Source organism: Scyliorhinus torazame, chromosome 2, assembly GCF_047496885.1.
Source record: "Scyliorhinus torazame isolate Kashiwa2021f chromosome 2, sScyTor2.1, whole genome shotgun sequence".
Classification (NCBI taxonomy): Eukaryota; Metazoa; Chordata; class Chondrichthyes; order Carcharhiniformes; family Scyliorhinidae; genus Scyliorhinus; species Scyliorhinus torazame.
The window spans coordinates 2,403,583-2,421,322 of record NC_092708.1 but is presented as its reverse complement, the minus strand read 5'-3'; the positions used below and the strand labels follow the sequence as shown (position 1 = coordinate 2,421,322).

The 17,740-nt window shown below is 56.7% G+C and overlaps 2 protein-coding genes across 2 annotated transcripts in view; one reads left to right on the top strand and one right to left on the bottom strand.

Moving 5' to 3' along the window:
• LOC140385683 (beta-galactosidase-like) overlaps window positions 1-2,726 on the top strand; it is a 42,511-nt gene extending 39,785 nt beyond the window's left edge. Inside the window, exons 5-8 of the mRNA XM_072468088.1 lie at window positions 762-875; window positions 971-1,102; window positions 1,436-1,648; window positions 1,780-2,726. Coding sequence (XP_072324189.1) covers window positions 762-875; window positions 971-1,102; window positions 1,436-1,648; window positions 1,780-1,980 — 660 coding nt within the window. The 3' untranslated portion in view covers window positions 1,981-2,726. The remainder of the gene's footprint in view (window positions 1-761; window positions 876-970; window positions 1,103-1,435; window positions 1,649-1,779) is intronic.
• A 228-nt stretch (window positions 2,727-2,954) lies between these two features.
• Window positions 2,955-17,740, bottom strand: part of LOC140385675 (tRNA endonuclease ANKZF1-like) — a 191,171-nt gene continuing 176,385 nt past the window's right edge. The window contains 2 exon segments of the mRNA XM_072468078.1: window positions 2,955-6,490; window positions 11,134-11,198. Coding sequence (XP_072324179.1) covers window positions 6,376-6,490; window positions 11,134-11,198 — 180 coding nt within the window. The 3' untranslated portion in view covers window positions 2,955-6,375.

Genomic DNA, 17,740 nt, shown 5'->3' with positions numbered 1-17,740 from the left:
TCCATCCACTACCAATCGCTGTCTTCTTTCGGACAGCCAAATTTCCCTGTATCCTATGGCTCCTAACTTTCTGAATGAGCCTACCATGGGGAACCTTATCAAATGCCTTACTGAAATCCATATACACCACATCCACTGCCCGACCTTCATCAATGTGTCTCGTCACATCCTCAAAGAATTCAAAGAGGCTTGTGGATGAGGACGGCAGATTTCCTTCCCTAAAGGACATTCATAAACACATGGGATTTTAGGAGAATCAACAATGGTTTCATAGTTATCATTGGACTTTTAATGCCTGATTTTTATTGATTTGAAATTTGACCAACTGCAGTGGGGGGATTTGAACCAGGGTCTCCGGACCATTACTCTGGGCTCTGGTTTACTCGGCCAGTGACAATCCCACTATGCCACCGCCTCCCCTTTTGCCAAGATCTCATGTGGCATATTGGTCAGAAAAGTAAAATCTGATGGGATCCAATGGGGAAAATGGTAAACTGGATTGATTCAGTGGAAAGAAGGGTTTTGGTCAGTGGAAGAAGTTGGGGATTACCTTCGACCTATCAGAGTGCCGGGCCTGGTAGATGCTGATGTAGTGCAGCCAGCGGTGCTGATGTACAGCACTGCCATCTTCCACTAGACACACACAACGTAAAGCACAGGGTATTGTGGACAGAGACTGGTGTGAGTCTGGCCTGCTGAGGGGATAGGTAGTGAGGTCTGTCCATCTGTCTCTGACCCTCAGTTGCCTATCTGTCTTTCAGTACTATGGGTTTATGCTTTATCGGACTCCGCTCCCCCAGACCATCGAGATACCCCTTCCCTTGATGTCACCGTTGAATGCAGTTCATGATCGAGGGTACGTCCTGGTGAATGGGGTGAGTGAGCAACAATGGATTGTCACCTTTAACCCTTGAGGCCACGTATCCCTCGGCAGTGATCGGGGGCATGATGTTTCTTATCTGTGTTGCAGGTGTATCAGGGTTTACTGGAACGTGACAATATCTTCGAATTAAACATCACCGGCAGCGAGGGGGATATGCTGGATATTGTGGTAGAGAACATGGGACGCGTCAACTTTGGAAGTTGCCTGTTCGACCTCAAGGTAAAAAGTGGACAGTGAGAGCCACACGTGGTATGGTACTGACTGTCTGCTCTCTAAGCATGCTTGGTGGGATGGGAGTTGGAAGCTACAGTTCAGTGAGTGAGATTTGTATGTTTAACCACAAATCGATGGCTGTTTAAACTAGCTGCGCGTGTGGGTGTAGCTCGGCACCGCTGCTGTGAGAGAGGGGGACTCTGTACCGGCTTGTCCTGCTCTGTGGGCCAGGGCCTTGCCAGGCAAGGCATTCTCTCCCAGACAGTGGAACAGGAGATTGGCCGAGACTCTCTTTTTAAAGCCTTGAGTTGAACTCACTGACTCTCCCTCTCCGTACAGGGCCTGATAAAGAATCTGACACTGGTCTCCACTGAGCTCACCAACTGGTCCATATTCTCCTTGGCAATAGACGATGCCATTGGGAGGGGCTGGCCGCATACTGCCCCTCAGGAAGCAGTGAACTCACTGGGCCACGGACCCACCTTTTATTTTGGGACCTTCACATCACCAAAGGCTCAGGACACTTATATCAGACTGCAGGACTGGACCAAGGTGAGTGTGGCTGGGTGGGGGATGGCGAGGTGATTACGGAGTGGCGGGGTGATCAGGGAGGGGTGATTACGGGATGGATTATGGGATGTCAGGGTGAGTGCCTGGTTTCTAATTCTCTGTTCATCTTTCAGGGTCAGCTGTGGATCAATGGTTTCAATGTGGGGCGTTACTGGTCGGAGCGAGGACCTCAACAGACGCTATACGTGCCCAAGAACATACTGAGTGAAAACTGCCCAAACAATGTGACAGTGCTGGAGTTGGAGAGGGTCCTCGACCCTGCAAACCCTTCTGTCATATTTCTGGATCACCCAATCCTAACCCAGAAGGGTTAAGAGAGATAAGCTGCAAGTTGTTATTGATATCTTGCTGATGTCGGCTTACAATCTGTCCAGAGTACAGCAACAGTTAATCTGTGTCCTGCTGCCAATATTTACAGGTGCTACATACACACATACACATTTAAACACAAGATACAGAGAAACGATTGAAAGATGATCAATAATGATGGAACGAGAGCTTGGAGCAGCAAGTCTGCACACTATTGCCTGCAGCAGATGAGGGGGAACAGAACAAATGTGCCGACTCGACTGTGCAATCTGGTTTATTTTGCTGGGCTGGGACTGACGCCTATAACCAGACTCTTGGAAAGTTTGAAAGCCGCTTACTGATGCAGCATTACACAGGGGGGAAATTGAGAATATCCACGTGTCCTGCCACTGACTCTATTCGGGATGCAGTGCAGTCCCGACCAAGCGGTTTCAGCCAGTCTATAGCATCCATAGATGAGTCATGGGCAGGGAGTAGGCACATGTCCTCGATTCTCCATCGCCAGGAAGTAAGGGCAGTCCCTCGCCATCAACTCTGCAAACGCCACCACTGAGATGGGCATGGATCAGGGAGGAACCTGAGGTCTTCCTTGTCTTTAGGTCCTCAAGCTAAGCAATTGGCTGCTGCATGAGGTTGGACAAGCCTGATGCTGGGATGGGAGGTCCTGGTGTAATCCCAACCCTGCAACTGAGCCAGTGAAAATGCCCAGGACCGATCCCCCCCCTTTCCCCAGGACCGACCCCCCCCCCCCCCCCCCCCCCGCTTCCCCAGGACCGACCCCCCCCCTTCCCCAGGACCGCACCCCCCCCCCCTTCCCCAGGACCGCACCCCCCCCCTTCCCCAGGACTGAACCCCCCCCTCTCCCCTTGCCCAGGACCGACCCCCCCCTTCCCTAGGACCGACCCTCCTCCCTTCCCCAGGACCGACCCCCATCCCTATCAGAAGTGTGTTGAGATAATTACAGACCAATCATAAAATATAGCATCATGTGATCTCCTTTTTATTGTACAAGCTTCAGTAAATAACCAGCATAATGGACAAACGTTCCAATAAACTGACCTCACGGCCGTCACTGTCACAATGCATTTTATAGCCAAAGTCTAACTGAAGTCACGGAGATCCAGTCACTGCCGGAAAGGCAGAAATCGGCCAGATGAGAATGAGCAGGAGGATGTGTTTTAGTGACAGGGAGGGAGAAACAAGAACACGGAGGAGAATTTCCTCTCTCCAGATTAGTGACTGTGGACCACACACAGACTGAACGGGAACAATCCCGGGAACGTGCTCCAAGAAAAGAAACAGAACAAAATTTAAATTAAACTGAGAAACGAGAGCTGGCAAGTGAGAAACAGCAAAGGCCAGGACCAGGCTGAGAAAGGGAGAATCGCAGACAGAAAACTGCACAAGACTGAAAGAGAGTCAGTCAAATAGAGTTTAAAAACATCAATCTCCAAGTGGATTAGAGGCAAGGGCAGTTTTGTGATTGTAACAGATTAGAGACAAAAGTTAAAGTTAAAAATGAGTCAAATAAATGAAATTAGCAGCAAGAAAACAAACAATAAGAATTTAACATAGAACAGGCTGAGAAACTGTCGGGCAGAGGGAGAGAGAGGAAGATGGGGCAGAGAGAGAGGGAGAGATGGGGCACAGAGAGAGAGAGAGAGAGACAGCAGAGGGAGTGAGACAGAGAGAGAGCTGGGGCAGAGAGAGGAAGATGGGGCAGAGAGAGAGAGACAGAGACAGCAGAGAGAGGGGGCAGAGAGAGAGAGAGAGAGATGGGGCAAAGAGAGAGGGGGTAGAGAGAGAGAGGGGGTAGAGAGAGAGAGACAGGGCAGAGAGAGAGAGAGAGAGAGAGACGGGGTAGAGAGAGAGAGACAGGGCAGAGAGAGAGAGACAGCAGAGAGATAGGGCAGAGAGAGAGAGACAGGGCAGAGAGAGAGAGAGAGAGACAGGGCAGAGAGAGAGAGAGCAGAGAAGCCTTGGAGATAGCGAGAGGGAGATGTGAGGTTCAAGGGTTTACTCCGAGTGGGTGAGGTAGAAATTCAACATCCAAGCTGAGATTGGATAGGTAGATCAAAGATGTGGAGATGAAAGATAGAGTAACACGGCGAGTAAATGTGATGAGAATACTTGTGGGGAATGATGAAGGATTGGAGCAGTGTGTGAAGGGGCTCGAACTGTACAATGAACCAGCTGAGTTCCAGGAGAGTGAGGGGACAAATGGGTGAGCTGGTGCAATATCAGGCGAGATAACCTCTTTCACTCGACTGAATATGCGGTTCACCCAAACCCTTGTTCACCAGCAGCCAAACGCAGCCGATATTCAATAGATGTGACCGATTGATCCAATCAGCATGTCGACAATGTGCTTTTAGCTGGAGCAGAATCGCTGGCGACAGTGGAATGTTCATGTACAGGAGGGTCAAACACACCATTCCAATCGCACTGCCAGCTTTTACTCGATATCCAATTACTGCAAACTCCTGCAAATAGCCATGACTGGGCAAATAGACATGAACAGAGTGCCAACAATGTGAGGAGGGGTGAATGGGCAAGAAGCTCCTTGTTCACAACTGACTGCCAAAGCACTGGCTCGTGATATCTGCAGCGAGGGTGCAGTGATATTTGCAGTGAGGGTGCAGTGATACCTGCAGTGATATTTTCAGCGAGGGTGCAGTGATATTTGCAGCGAGGGTGCAGTGATATTTGCAGTGAGGGTGCAGTGATATTTGCAGCGAGGGTGCAGTGATATTTGCAGCGAGGGTGCAGTGATATCTGCAGTGAGGGTGCAGTGATACCTGCAGTGAGGGTGCAGTGATATTTGCAGCGATGGTGCAGTGATATTTGCAGTGATACCTGCAGTGAGGGTGCAGTGATATTTGCAGTGAGGGTGCAGTGATACCTGCAGTGAGGGTGCAGTGATACCTGCAGTGAGGGTGCAGTGATTTTTGCAGCGAGGGTGCAGCGATATTTGCAGTGATATTTGCAGCGAGGGTGCAGTGATATTTGCAGTGAGGGTGCAGTGATATCTGCAGCGAGGGTGCAGTGATATTTGCAGCGAGGGTGCAGTGATATTTGCAGCGAGGGTGCAGTGATATTTGCAGCGAGGGTGCAGTGATATTTGCAGTGAGGGTGCAGTGATATTTGCAGTGATACCTGCAGTGAGGGTGCAGTGATATTTGCAGTGAGGGTGCAGTGATATTTGCAGTGATACCTACAGTGAGGGTGCAGTGATATTTGCAGTGAGGGTGCAGTGATATTTGCAGCGAGGGTGCAGTGATATTTGCAGTGATACCTGCAGTGAGGGTGCAGTGATATTTGCAGCGAGGGTGCAGTGATATTTGCAGCGAGGGTGCAGTGATATCTGCAGGGAGGGTGCAGTGATACCTGCAGTGAGGGTGCAGTGATATTTGCAGCGAGGGTGCAGTGATATTTGCAGCGAGGGTGCAGTGATATTTGCAGCGAGGGTGCAGTGATATTTGCAGCGAGGGTGCAGTGATATTTGCAGCGAGGGTGCAGTGATACCTGCAGCGAGGGTGCAGTGATACCTGCAGCGAGGGTGCAGTGATATTTGCAGCGAGGGTGCAGTGATATTTGCAGCGAGGGTGCAGTGATACCTGCAGTGAGGGTGCAGTGATACCTGCAGCGAGGGTGCAGTGATATTTGCAGTGAGGGTGCAGTGATATTTGCAGTGATATTTGCAGCGAGGGTGCAGTGATATTTGCAGTGATATTTGCAGCGAGGGTGCAGTGATATTTGCAGCGAGGGTGCAGTGATATTTGCAGTGAGGGTGCAGTGATACCTGCAGTGAGGGTGCAGTGATATTTGCAGTGAGGGTGCAGTGATATTTGCAGCGAGGGTGCAGTGATATTTGCAGCGAGGGTGCAGTGATATTTGCAGCGAGGGTGCAGTGATATTTGCAGTGAGGGTGCAGTGATATTTGCAGCGAGGGTGCAGTGATATTTGCAGTGATATTTGCAGCGAGGGTGCAGTGCACGTGAGTGTCCTGTGGAGGGAGACAATGACAGGGTCAGACTGTTTCGCCTGAGGGGAGTGGGGTGAACTTGACGACATGGATGTTTCTCTCACTCAGTTTGTGGACAAAGAACCATTTCCTCAATATCGTGACGATGCAAGTGACCTGGTGAGATAGGTTAACACAGGGAGGGGCCTTTCCTGTTGTGTGTGGAACTCGGTCTTCCCGAAAGCCGCTCAGGAAGCTCCCGTCACCAAGGATGTGTCAGTGAGAGAGAGAGATTCCTGCAGCAGGAAGCTCCTCTTCGTGGGAGAGGGGGGGCCATGCTGCCTCCAGCTGTCGGGCACTTTGGGCGTCTGTAGGTCAAGAGTCCAGCGTACGGGGGCAAGTGTCCCTCGGCAGTAATCAGTTTGAAGAGATCCGCTCACAGTCTCTGCTGCTTCCTATGCTCCTGAAGACAGCGAGTGGTGCAAAAGGCATAATCCAGATACTCAAAGGGAACTCTGTCCATCAGAGACTCTCCACACAGCCAGCAACGCCTGCAGACAGCAAGAAGCAACAAGAGAGTCAGGACCAGAGTGAGGAATAGAGCACCGCCCCTCCCCACCGCAGTGCAACTATCAGTCCCGACACGCCCTCTGAATTCACCGCCCTCTGTATTCACCGCCCTCTGTATTCACCGCCCTCTGTATTCACCGCCCTCTGTATTCACCGCCCTCTGTATTCACCGCCCTCAGCTCACATCTAATCAAAGACGTTCATATACAGCAATAGACACCCACCAGTGCGGCACACCCTCAGTACTGACCCGCTGACAGTGCAGCACTCCCTCAGTACTGACTCTCTGACAGTGCGGCACACCCTCAGTACTGACCCTCTGACAGTGCAGCACTCCCTCAGTACTGACCCTCTGACAGTGCAGCACTCCCTCAGTACTGACTCTCTGACAGTGCGGCACACCCTCAGTACTGACCCTCTGACAGTGCAGCACTCCCTCAGTACTGACTCTCTGACAGTGCGGCACTCCCTCAGTACTGACCCTCTGACAGTGCGGCACTCCCTCAGAACTGACCCTCTGACAGTGCGGCACTCCCTCAATACTGACCCTCTGACAGTGCAGCGCTCCCTCAGTACTGACCCTCTGACAGTGTGGCACTCCCTCAATCCTGACCCTCTGACAGTGCGGCACTCCCTCAGTACTGACCCTCTGACAGTGCGGCACTCCCTCAGTACAGACCCTCTGACAGTGCGGCACTCCCTCAGTACTGACCCTCTGACAGTGCGGCACTCCCTCAGTACTGACCCTCTGACACTGCGGCACTCCCTCAGTACTGACCCTCTGACAGTGCAACGCGCCCTCAGTACTGACCCTCTGACAGTGCGGCACTCCCTCAGTACTGACGCTCTGACAGTGCAGCGCTCCCTCAGTACTGACCCTCTGACAGTGCAGCGCTCCCTCAGTACTGACCCTCTGACAGTGCAACGCGCCCTCAGTACTGACCCTCTGACAGTGCAGCACTCTCTCAGTACTGACCCTCTGACAGTGCAGCACTCCCTCAGTACTGACCCTCTGACAGTGCGGCACTCCCTCAATACTGACCCTCTGACAGTGCAGCGCTCCCTCAGTACTGACCCTCTGACAGTGCGGCACTCCCTCAGTCCTGACCCTCTGACAGTGCGGCACTCCCTCAGTATTGACCCTCTGACAGTGCGGCACTCCCTCAGTACTGACCCTCTGACAGTGCGGCACTCCCTCAGTACTGACCCTCTGACAGTGCGGCACTCCCTCAGTACTGACCCTCTGACACTGCGGCACTCCCTCAGTACTGACCCTCTGACAGTGCAACGCGCCCTCAGTACTGACCCTCTGACAGTGCGGCACTCCCTCAGTACTGACCCTCTGACAGTGCAGCGCTCCCTCAGTACTGACCCTCTGACAGTGCAGCGCTCCCTCAGTACTGACCCTCTGACAGTGCAACGCGCCCTCAGTACTGACCCTCTGACAGTGCAGCACTCTCTCAGTACTGACCCTCTGACAGTGCAGCACTCCCTCAGTACTGACCCTCTGACAGTGCAGCGCTCCCTCAGTACTGACCCTCTGACAGTGCGGCAATCCCTCAGTACTGACCCTCTGACAGTGCAACGCGCCCTCAGTACTGACCCTCTGACAGTGCGGCACTCTCTCAGTACTGACCCTCTGACAGTGCGGCACTCCCTCAGTACTGACCCTCTGACAGTGCAGCGCTCCCTCAGTACTGACCCTCTGACAGTGCGGCAATCCCTCAGTACTGACCCTCTGACAGTGCCGCGCTCCCTCAGTACTGACCCTCTGACAGTGCAGCACTCCCTCAGTACTGACCCTCTGACAGTGCGGCACTCCCTCAGTACTGACCCTCTGACAGTGCAGCACTCCCTCAGTACTGACCCTATGACAGTGCGGCACTCCCTCAGTACTGACCCTATGACAGTGCGGCACTCCCTCAGTACTGACCCTATGACAGTGCGGCACTCCCTCAGTACAGACCCTCTGACAGTGCGGCACTCCCTCAGTACTGACCCTCTGACAGTGCGGCACTCCCTCAGTACTGACCCTCTGACACTGCGGCACTCCCTCAGTACTGACCCTCTGACAGTGCAACGCGCCCTCAGTACTGACCCTCTGACAGTGCGGCACTCCCTCAGTACTGACGCTCTGACAGTGCAGCGCTCCCTCAGTACTGACCCTCTGACAGTGCAGCGCTCCCTCAGTACTGACCCTCTGACAGTGCAACGCGCCCTCAGTACTGACCCTCTGACAGTGCAGCACTCTCTCAGTACTGACCCTCTGACAGTGCAGCACTCCCTCAGTACTGACCCTCTGACAGTGCGGCACTCCCTCAATACTGACCCTCTGACAGTGCAGCGCTCCCTCAGTACTGACCCTCTGACAGTGCGGCACTCCCTCAGTCCTGACCCTCTGACAGTGCGGCACTCCCTCAGTACTGACCCTCTGACAGTGCGGCACTCCCTCAGTACTGACCCTCTGACAGTGCGGCACTCCCTCAGTACTGACCCTCTGACAGTGCGGCACTCCCTCAGTACTGACCCTCTGACACTGCGGCACTCCCTCAGTACTGACCCTCTGACAGTGCAACGCGCCCTCAGTACTGACCCTCTGACAGTGCGGCACTCCCTCAGTACTGACCCTCTGACAGTGCAGCGCTCCCTCAGTACTGACCCTCTGACAGTGCAGCGCTCCCTCAGTACTGACCCTCTGACAGTGCAACGCGCCCTCAGTACTGACCCTCTGACAGTGCAGCACTCTCTCAGTACTGACCCTCTGACAGTGCAGCACTCCCTCAGTACTGACCCTCTGACAGTGCAGCGCTCCCTCAGTACTGACCCTCTGACAGTGCGGCAATCCCTCAGTACTGACCCTCTGACAGTGCAACGCGCCCTCAGTACTGACCCTCTGACAGTGCGGCACTCTCTCAGTACTGACCCTCTGACAGTGCGGCACTCCCTCAGTACTGACCCTCTGACAGTGCAGCGCTCCCTCAGTACTGACCCTCTGACAGTGCGGCAATCCCTCAGTACTGACCCTCTGACAGTGCCGCGCTCCCTCAGTACTGACCCTCTGACAGTGCAGCACTCCCTCAGTACTGACCCTCTGACAGTGCGGCACTCCCTCAGTACTGACCCTCTGACAGTGCAGCACTCCCTCAGTACTGACCCTATGACAGTGCGGCACTCCCTCAGTACTGACCCTATGACAGTGCGGCACTCCCTCAGTACTGACCCTATGACAGTGCGGCACTCCCTCAGTACAGACCCTCTGACAGTGCGGCACTCCCTCAGTACTGACCCTCTGACAGTGCGGCACTCCCTCAGTACTGACCCTCTGACACTGCGGCACTCCCTCAGTACTGACCCTCTGACAGTGCAACGCGCCCTCAGTACTGACCCTCTGACAGTGCGGCACTCCCTCAGTACTGACGCTCTGACAGTGCAGCGCTCCCTCAGTACTGACCCTCTGACAGTGCAGCGCTCCCTCAGTACTGACCCTCTGACAGTGCAACGCGCCCTCAGTACTGACCCTCTGACAGTGCAGCACTCTCTCAGTACTGACCCTCTGACAGTGCAGCACTCCCTCAGTACTGACCCTCTGACAGTGCGGCACTCCCTCAATACTGACCCTCTGACAGTGCAGCGCTCCCTCAGTACTGACCCTCTGACAGTGCGGCACTCCCTCAGTCCTGACCCTCTGACAGTGCGGCACTCCCTCAGTACTGACCCTCTGACAGTGCGGCACTCCCTCAGTACTGACCCTCTGACAGTGCGGCACTCCCTCAGTACTGACCCTCTGACAGTGCGGCACTCCCTCAGTACTGACCCTCTGACACTGCGGCACTCCCTCAGTACTGACCCTCTGACAGTGCAACGCGCCCTCAGTACTGACCCTCTGACAGTGCGGCACTCCCTCAGTACTGACCCTCTGACAGTGCAGCGCTCCCTCAGTACTGACCCTCTGACAGTGCAGCGCTCCCTCAGTACTGACCCTCTGACAGTGCAACGCGCCCTCAGTACTGACCCTCTGACAGTGCAGCACTCTCTCAGTACTGACCCTCTGACAGTGCAGCACTCCCTCAGTACTGACCCTCTGACAGTGCAGCGCTCCCTCAGTACTGACCCTCTGACAGTGCGGCAATCCCTCAGTACTGACCCTCTGACAGTGCAACGCGCCCTCAGTACTGACCCTCTGACAGTGCGGCACTCTCTCAGTACTGACCCTCTGACAGTGCGGCACTCCCTCAGTACTGACCCTCTGACAGTGCAGCGCTCCCTCAGTACTGACCCTCTGACAGTGCGGCAATCCCTCAGTACTGACCCTCTGACAGTGCCGCGCTCCCTCAGTACTGACCCTCTGACAGTGCAGCACTCCCTCAGTACTGACCCTCTGACAGTGCGGCACTCCCTCAGTACTGACCCTCTGACAGTGCAGCACTCCCTCAGTACTGACCCTATGACAGTGCGGCACTCCCTCAGTACTGACCCTATGACAGTGCGGCACTCCCTCAGTACTGACCCTATGACAGTGCGGCACTCCCTCAGTACTGACCCTCTGACAGTGGAGCACTCCCTCAGTACTGACCCTCTGACAGTGCGGCACTCCCTCACTCGATACTTCATGGGTATGTGTTACCTGATGTTATTTGTTCCGTTATTGGCCAACTGCTGGGCATAGCGCATTTCGGCAGCCAGAGCTCGCTGGAAAAAAAAGGCCAGTGTGTGATTCCAAATCATTCCGCTCCCGAACCTGCCAGAACAGCAACCCTCACCCACCGTGACCTCACGTTCTCTGGGGTACAGGCCTCGATCAAAGATTCTAACTGCTGTGGGTTAAAGCTGTTCAGGAAAACGTAGCTTTCGTCTAGCAAAGGGACAGCTAGAATTCTGGACAAAGTATCACAAAATCATAGTTTTACAGCACGGAAAAGGGGCCCTTCCCCATCACAGCCGTGGCTTGTATATAACCTCCCTCACCCAGCCGGGCACCATCCTGCCCCTGACCCAATCACAGCCGGGCACCATCCTGCCCCTGACCCAATCACAGCCGGGCACCATCCTGCCCCTTACCCAATCACAGCCAGACACCATCCTGCCCCTGACCCAATCACAGCTGGGCACCATCCTGCCCCTTACCCAATCACAGCCGGGCACCATCCTGCCCCTGACCCAATCACAGCCGGGCACCATCCTGCCCCTTACCCAATCACAGCCGGGCACCATCCTGCCCCTTACCCAATCACAGCCGGGCACCATCCTGCCCCTTACCCAATCACAGCCGGGCACCATCCTGCCCCTTACCCAATCACAGCCGGAAACCATCCTGTCCCTTACCCAATCACAGCCGGGCACCATCCTGCCCCTTACCCAATCACAGCCAGGCACCATCCTGCCCCTTACCCAATCACAGCCAGACACCAACCCGCCCCTTACCCAATCACAGCCCGGCACCATCCTGTCCCTTACCCAATCACAGCCGGGCACCATCCTGTCCCTTACCCAATCACAGCCGGGCACCATCCTGCCACTGACCCAATCACAGCCGGGCACCATCCTGCCCCTTACCCAATCACAGCCGGGCACCATCCTGCCCCTGACCCAATCACAGCTGGGCACCATCCTGCCCCTTACCCAATCACAGCCGGGCACCATCCTGCCCCTTACCCAATCACAGCCGGGCACCATCCTGCCCCTGACCCAATCACAGCTGGGCACCATCCTGTCCCTTACCCAATCACAGCCGGGCACCATCCTGCCCCTGACCCAATCACAGCCGGGCACCATCCTGCCCCTTACCCAATCACAGCCGGGCACCATCCTGCCCCTGACCCAATCACAGCCCGACACCATCCTGCCCCTTACCCAATCACAGCCGGGCACCATCCTGCCCCTTACCCAATCACAGCCGGGCACCATCCTGCCCCATACACAATCGCAGCCGGGCACTAACTGCCCCTTACCCAATCACAGCCGGGCACCATCCTGCCCCATACCCAATCACAGCCCGACACCATCCTGCCTCTTACCCAATCACAGCCGGGCACCATCCTGTCCCTTACCCAATCACAGCCGGGCACCATCCTGCCCCTTACCCAATCACAGCCCGACACCATTCTGTCCCTTACCCAATCACAGCCGGGCACCAACCTGCCCCTTACCCAATCACAGCCGGGCACCATCCTGCCCCTTCCCCAATCACAGTCGGGCACCGTCCTGCCCCTTACCCAATCACAGCCGGGCACCATCCTGCCCCTTACCCAATCACAGCCCGACACCATCCTGCCCCTTACCCAATCACAGCCGGGCACCAACCTGCCCCTTACCCAATCACAGCCGGGCACCATCCTGCCCCTTCCCCAATCACAGTCGGGCACCGTCCTGCCCCTTACCCAATCACAGCCCGACACCATCCTGCCCCTTACCCAATCACAGCCGGGCACCATACTGTCCCTTACCCAATCACAGCCCAACACCATCCTGCCCCTCACCCAATCACAGCCAGGCACCATCCTGCCCCTTACCCAATCACAGCCGGGCACCACCTGTCCCTTACCCAATCACAGCCGGGCACCACCTGCCCCTTACCCAATCATAGCGCAACACCATCCTGCCCCTTACCCAATCACAGCCGGGCACCACCTGTCCCTTACCCAATCACAGGTGGACACCATCCTGCCCCTTACCCAATCACAGGTGGACACCATCCTGCCCCTTACCCAATCACAGTCCGACACCATCCCACCCCTTACCCAATCACAGCCGGGCACCATCCTGTCCCTTACCCAATCACAGCCGGGCACATCCTGCCCCTTACCCAATCACAGCCCGACACCGTCCTGCCCCTTATCCAATCAGAGCTGGGCACCACCTGCCCCTTACCCAATCACAGCCCGACACCATCCTGCCCCTTACCCAATCACAGCCAGGCACCATCCTGCACCTTACCCAATCACAGCCCGACACCATCCTGCCCCTTACCCAATCACAGCCGGGCACCATCCTGCCCCTTACCCAATCACAGCCGGTCACCATCCTGCCCCTTACCCAATCACAGCCCGACACCATCCTGCCCCTTACCCAATCACAGCCCAACAACATCCTGCCCCTTACCCAATCACAGCCGGGCACCATCGTGCCCCTTACCCAATCACAGCCCAACAACATCCTGCCCCTTACCCAATGACAGCCGGGCACCATCCTGCCCCTTACCCAATCACAGCCCAACACCATCCTGCCCCTTACCCAATCACAGCCCGACACCATCCTGCCCCTTACCCAATCACAGCCGGGCACCATCCTGCCCCATACCCAATCACAGCCGGGCACTACCTGCCCCTTACCCAATCACTGCCCAACACCATCCTGCCCCTTACCCAATCACAGCCCGACACCATCCTGCCCCTTACCCAATCACAGCCGGGCACCATCCTTCCCCAATCACAGTCGGGCACCATCCTGCCCCTTACCCAATCACAGCCGGGCACCATCCTGCCCCATACCCAATCACAGCCCGACACCATCCTGCCCCTTACCCAATCACAGCCAGGCACCATCCTGTCCCTTACCCAATCACAGCCTGACACCATCCTGCCCCTCACCCAATCACAGCCGGGCACCATCCTGCCCCTTACCCAATCACAGCCGGGCACCACCTGTCCCTTACCCAATCACAGCCAGGCACCATCCTGCCCCTTACCCAATCACAGCCCGACACCATCCTGCCCCTTACCCAATCACAGCCAGGCACCATCCTGTCCCTTACCCAATCACAGCCCGACACCATCCTGCCCCTCACCCAATCACAGCCGGGCACCATCCTGCCCCTTACCCAATCACAGCCCGGCACCACCTGTCCCTTACCCAATCACAGCCCGACACCATCCTGCCCCTTACCCAATCACAGGTGGACACCATCCTGCCCCATACCCAATCACAGTCCGACACCATCCTGTCCCTTACCCAATCACAGCCGGGCACCATCCTGCCCTTTACCCAATCACAGCCGGGCACCATCCTGCCCCTGACCCAATCACAGCCGGGCACCATCCTGCCCCTTACCCAATCACAGCCAGGCACCATCCTGTCCCTTACCCAATCACAGCCGGGCACCATCCTGCCCCTTACCCAATCACAGCCGGGCACCATCCTGCCCCTTACCCAATCACAGTCGGGCACCATCCTGCCCCTTACCCAATCACAGCCGGGCACCATCCTGCCCCTTACCCAATCACAGCCAGACACCAACCCGCCCCTTACCCAATCACAGCCGGGCACCATCCTGTCCCTTACCCAATCACAGCCGGGCACCATCCTGCCCCTGACCCAATCACAGCCGGGCACCATCCTGCCCCTGACCCAATCACAGCCGGGCACCATCCTGCCCCTGACCCAATCACAGCCGGGCACCATCCTGCCCCTGACCCAATCACAGCCGGGCACCATCCTGCCCCTTACCCAATCACAGCCAGGCACCATCCTGCCCCTTACCCAATCACAGCCCGACACCATCCTGCCCCTTACCCAATCACAGCCGGGCACCATCCTGCCCCATACACAATCGCAGCCGGGCACTAACTGCCCCTTACCCAATCACTGCCCGACACCATCCTGCCTCTTACCCAATCACAGCCGGGCACGATCCTGCCCCTTACCCAATCACAGCCGGGCACCATCCTGCCCCTTACCCAATCACAGCCCGACACCATCCTGTCCCTTACCCAATCACAGCCGGGCACCAACCTGCCCCTTACCCAATCACAGCCGGGCACCATCCTGCCCCTTCCCCAATCACAGTGGGGCACCGTCCTGCCCCTTACCCAATCACAGCCCGACACCATCCTGCCCCTTACCCAATCACAGCCGGGCACCATACTGTCCCTTACCCAATCACAGCCCAACACCATCCTGCCCCTCACCCAATCACAGCCGGGCACCACCTGTCCCTTACCCAATCACAGCCGGGCACCACCTGCCCCTTACCCAATCATAGCGCAACACCATCCTGCCCCTTACCCAATCACAGTTGGACACCATCCTGCCCCTTACCCAATCACAGCCGGGCACCACCTGTCCCTTACCCAATCACAGGTGGACACCATCCTGCCCCTTACCCAATCATAGGTGGACACCATCCTGCCCCTTACCCAATCACAGGTGGACACCATCCTGCCCCTTACCCAATCACAGCCGGGCACCATCCTGCCCCTTCCCCAATCACAGTCGGGCACCGTCCTGCCCCTTACCCAATCACAGCCCGACACCATCCTGCCCCTTACCCAATCACAGCCGGGCACCATACTGTCCCTTACCCAATCACAGCCCAACACCATCCTGCCCCTCACCCAATCACAGCCAGGCACCATCCTGCCCCTTACCCAATCACAGCCGGGCACCACCTGTCCCTTACCCAATCACAGCCGGGCACCACCTGCCCCTTACCCAATCATAGCGCAACACCATCCTGCCCCTTACCCAATCACAGCCGGGCACCACCTGTCCCTTACCCAATCACAGGTGGACACCATCCTGCCCCTTACCCAATCACAGGTGGACACCATCCTGCCCCTTACCCAATCACAGTCCGACACCATCCCACCCCTTACCCAATCACAGCCGGGCACCATCCTGTCCCTTACCCAATCACAGCCGGGCACATCCTGCCCCTTACCCAATCACAGCCCGACACCGTCCTGCCCCTTATCCAATCAGAGCTGGGCACCACCTGCCCCTTACCCAATCACAGCCCGACACCATCCTGCCCCTTACCCAATCACAGCCAGGCACCATCCTGCACCTTACCCAATCACAGCCCGACACCATCCTGCCCCTTACCCAATCACAGCCGGGCACCATCCTGCCCCTTACCCAATCACAGCCGGTCACCATCCTGCCCCTTACCCAATCACAGCCCGACACCATCCTGCCCCTTACCCAATCACAGCCCAACAACATCCTGCCCCTTACCCAATCACAGCCGGGCACCATCGTGCCCCTTACCCAATCACAGCCCAACAACATCCTGCCCCTTACCCAATGACAGCCGGGCACCATCCTGCCCCTTACCCAATCACAGCCCAACACCATCCTGCCCCTTACCCAATCACAGCCCGACATCATCCTGCCCCTTACCCAATCACAGCCGGGCACCATCCTGCCCCATACCCAATCACAGCCGGGCACTACCTGCCCCTTACCAAATCACTGCCCAACACCATCCTGCCCCTTACCCAATCACAGCCCGACACCATCCTGCCCCTTACCCAATCACAGCCGGGCACCATCCTTCCCCAATCACAGTCGGGCACCATCCTGCCCCTTACCCAATCACAGCCGGGCACCATCCTGCCCCATACCCAATCACAGCCCGACACCATCCTGCCCCTTACCCAATCACAGCCAGGCACCATCCTGTCCCTTACCCAATCACAGCCTGACACCATCCTGCCCCTCACCCAATCACAGCCGGGCACCATCCTGCCCCTTACCCAATCACAGCCGGGCACCACCTGTCCCTTACCCAATCACAGCCAGGCACCATCCTGCCCCTTACCCAATCACAGCCCGACACCATCCTGCCCCTTACCCAATCACAGCCAGGCACCATCCTGTCCCTTACCCAATCACAGCCCGACACCATCCTGCCCCTCACCCAATCACAGCCGGGCACCATCCTGCCCCTTACCCAATCACAGCCGGGCACCACCTGTCCCTTACCCAATCACAGCCCGACACCATCCTGCCCCTTACCCAATCACAGGTGGACACCATCCTGCCCCATACCCAATCACAGTCCGACACCATCCTGTCCCTTACCCAATCACAGCCGGGCACCATCCTGCCCTTTACCCAATCACAGCCGGGCACCATCCTGCCCCTGACCCAATCACAGCCGGGCACCATCCTGCCCCTTACCCAATCACAGCCAGGCACCATCCTGTCCCTTACCCAATCACAGCCGGGCACCATCCTGCCCCTTACCCAATCACAGCCGGGCACCATCCTGCCCCTTACCCAATCACAGTCGGGCACCATCCTGCCCCTTACCCAATCACAGCCGGGCACCATCCTGCCCCTTACCCAATCACAGCCAGACACCAACCCGCCCCTTACCCAATCACAGCCGGGCACCATCCTGTCCCTTACCCAATCACAGCCGGGCACCATCCTGCCCCTGACCCAATCACAGCCGGGCACCATCCTGCCCCTGACCCAATCACAGCCGGGCACCATCCTGCCCCTGACCC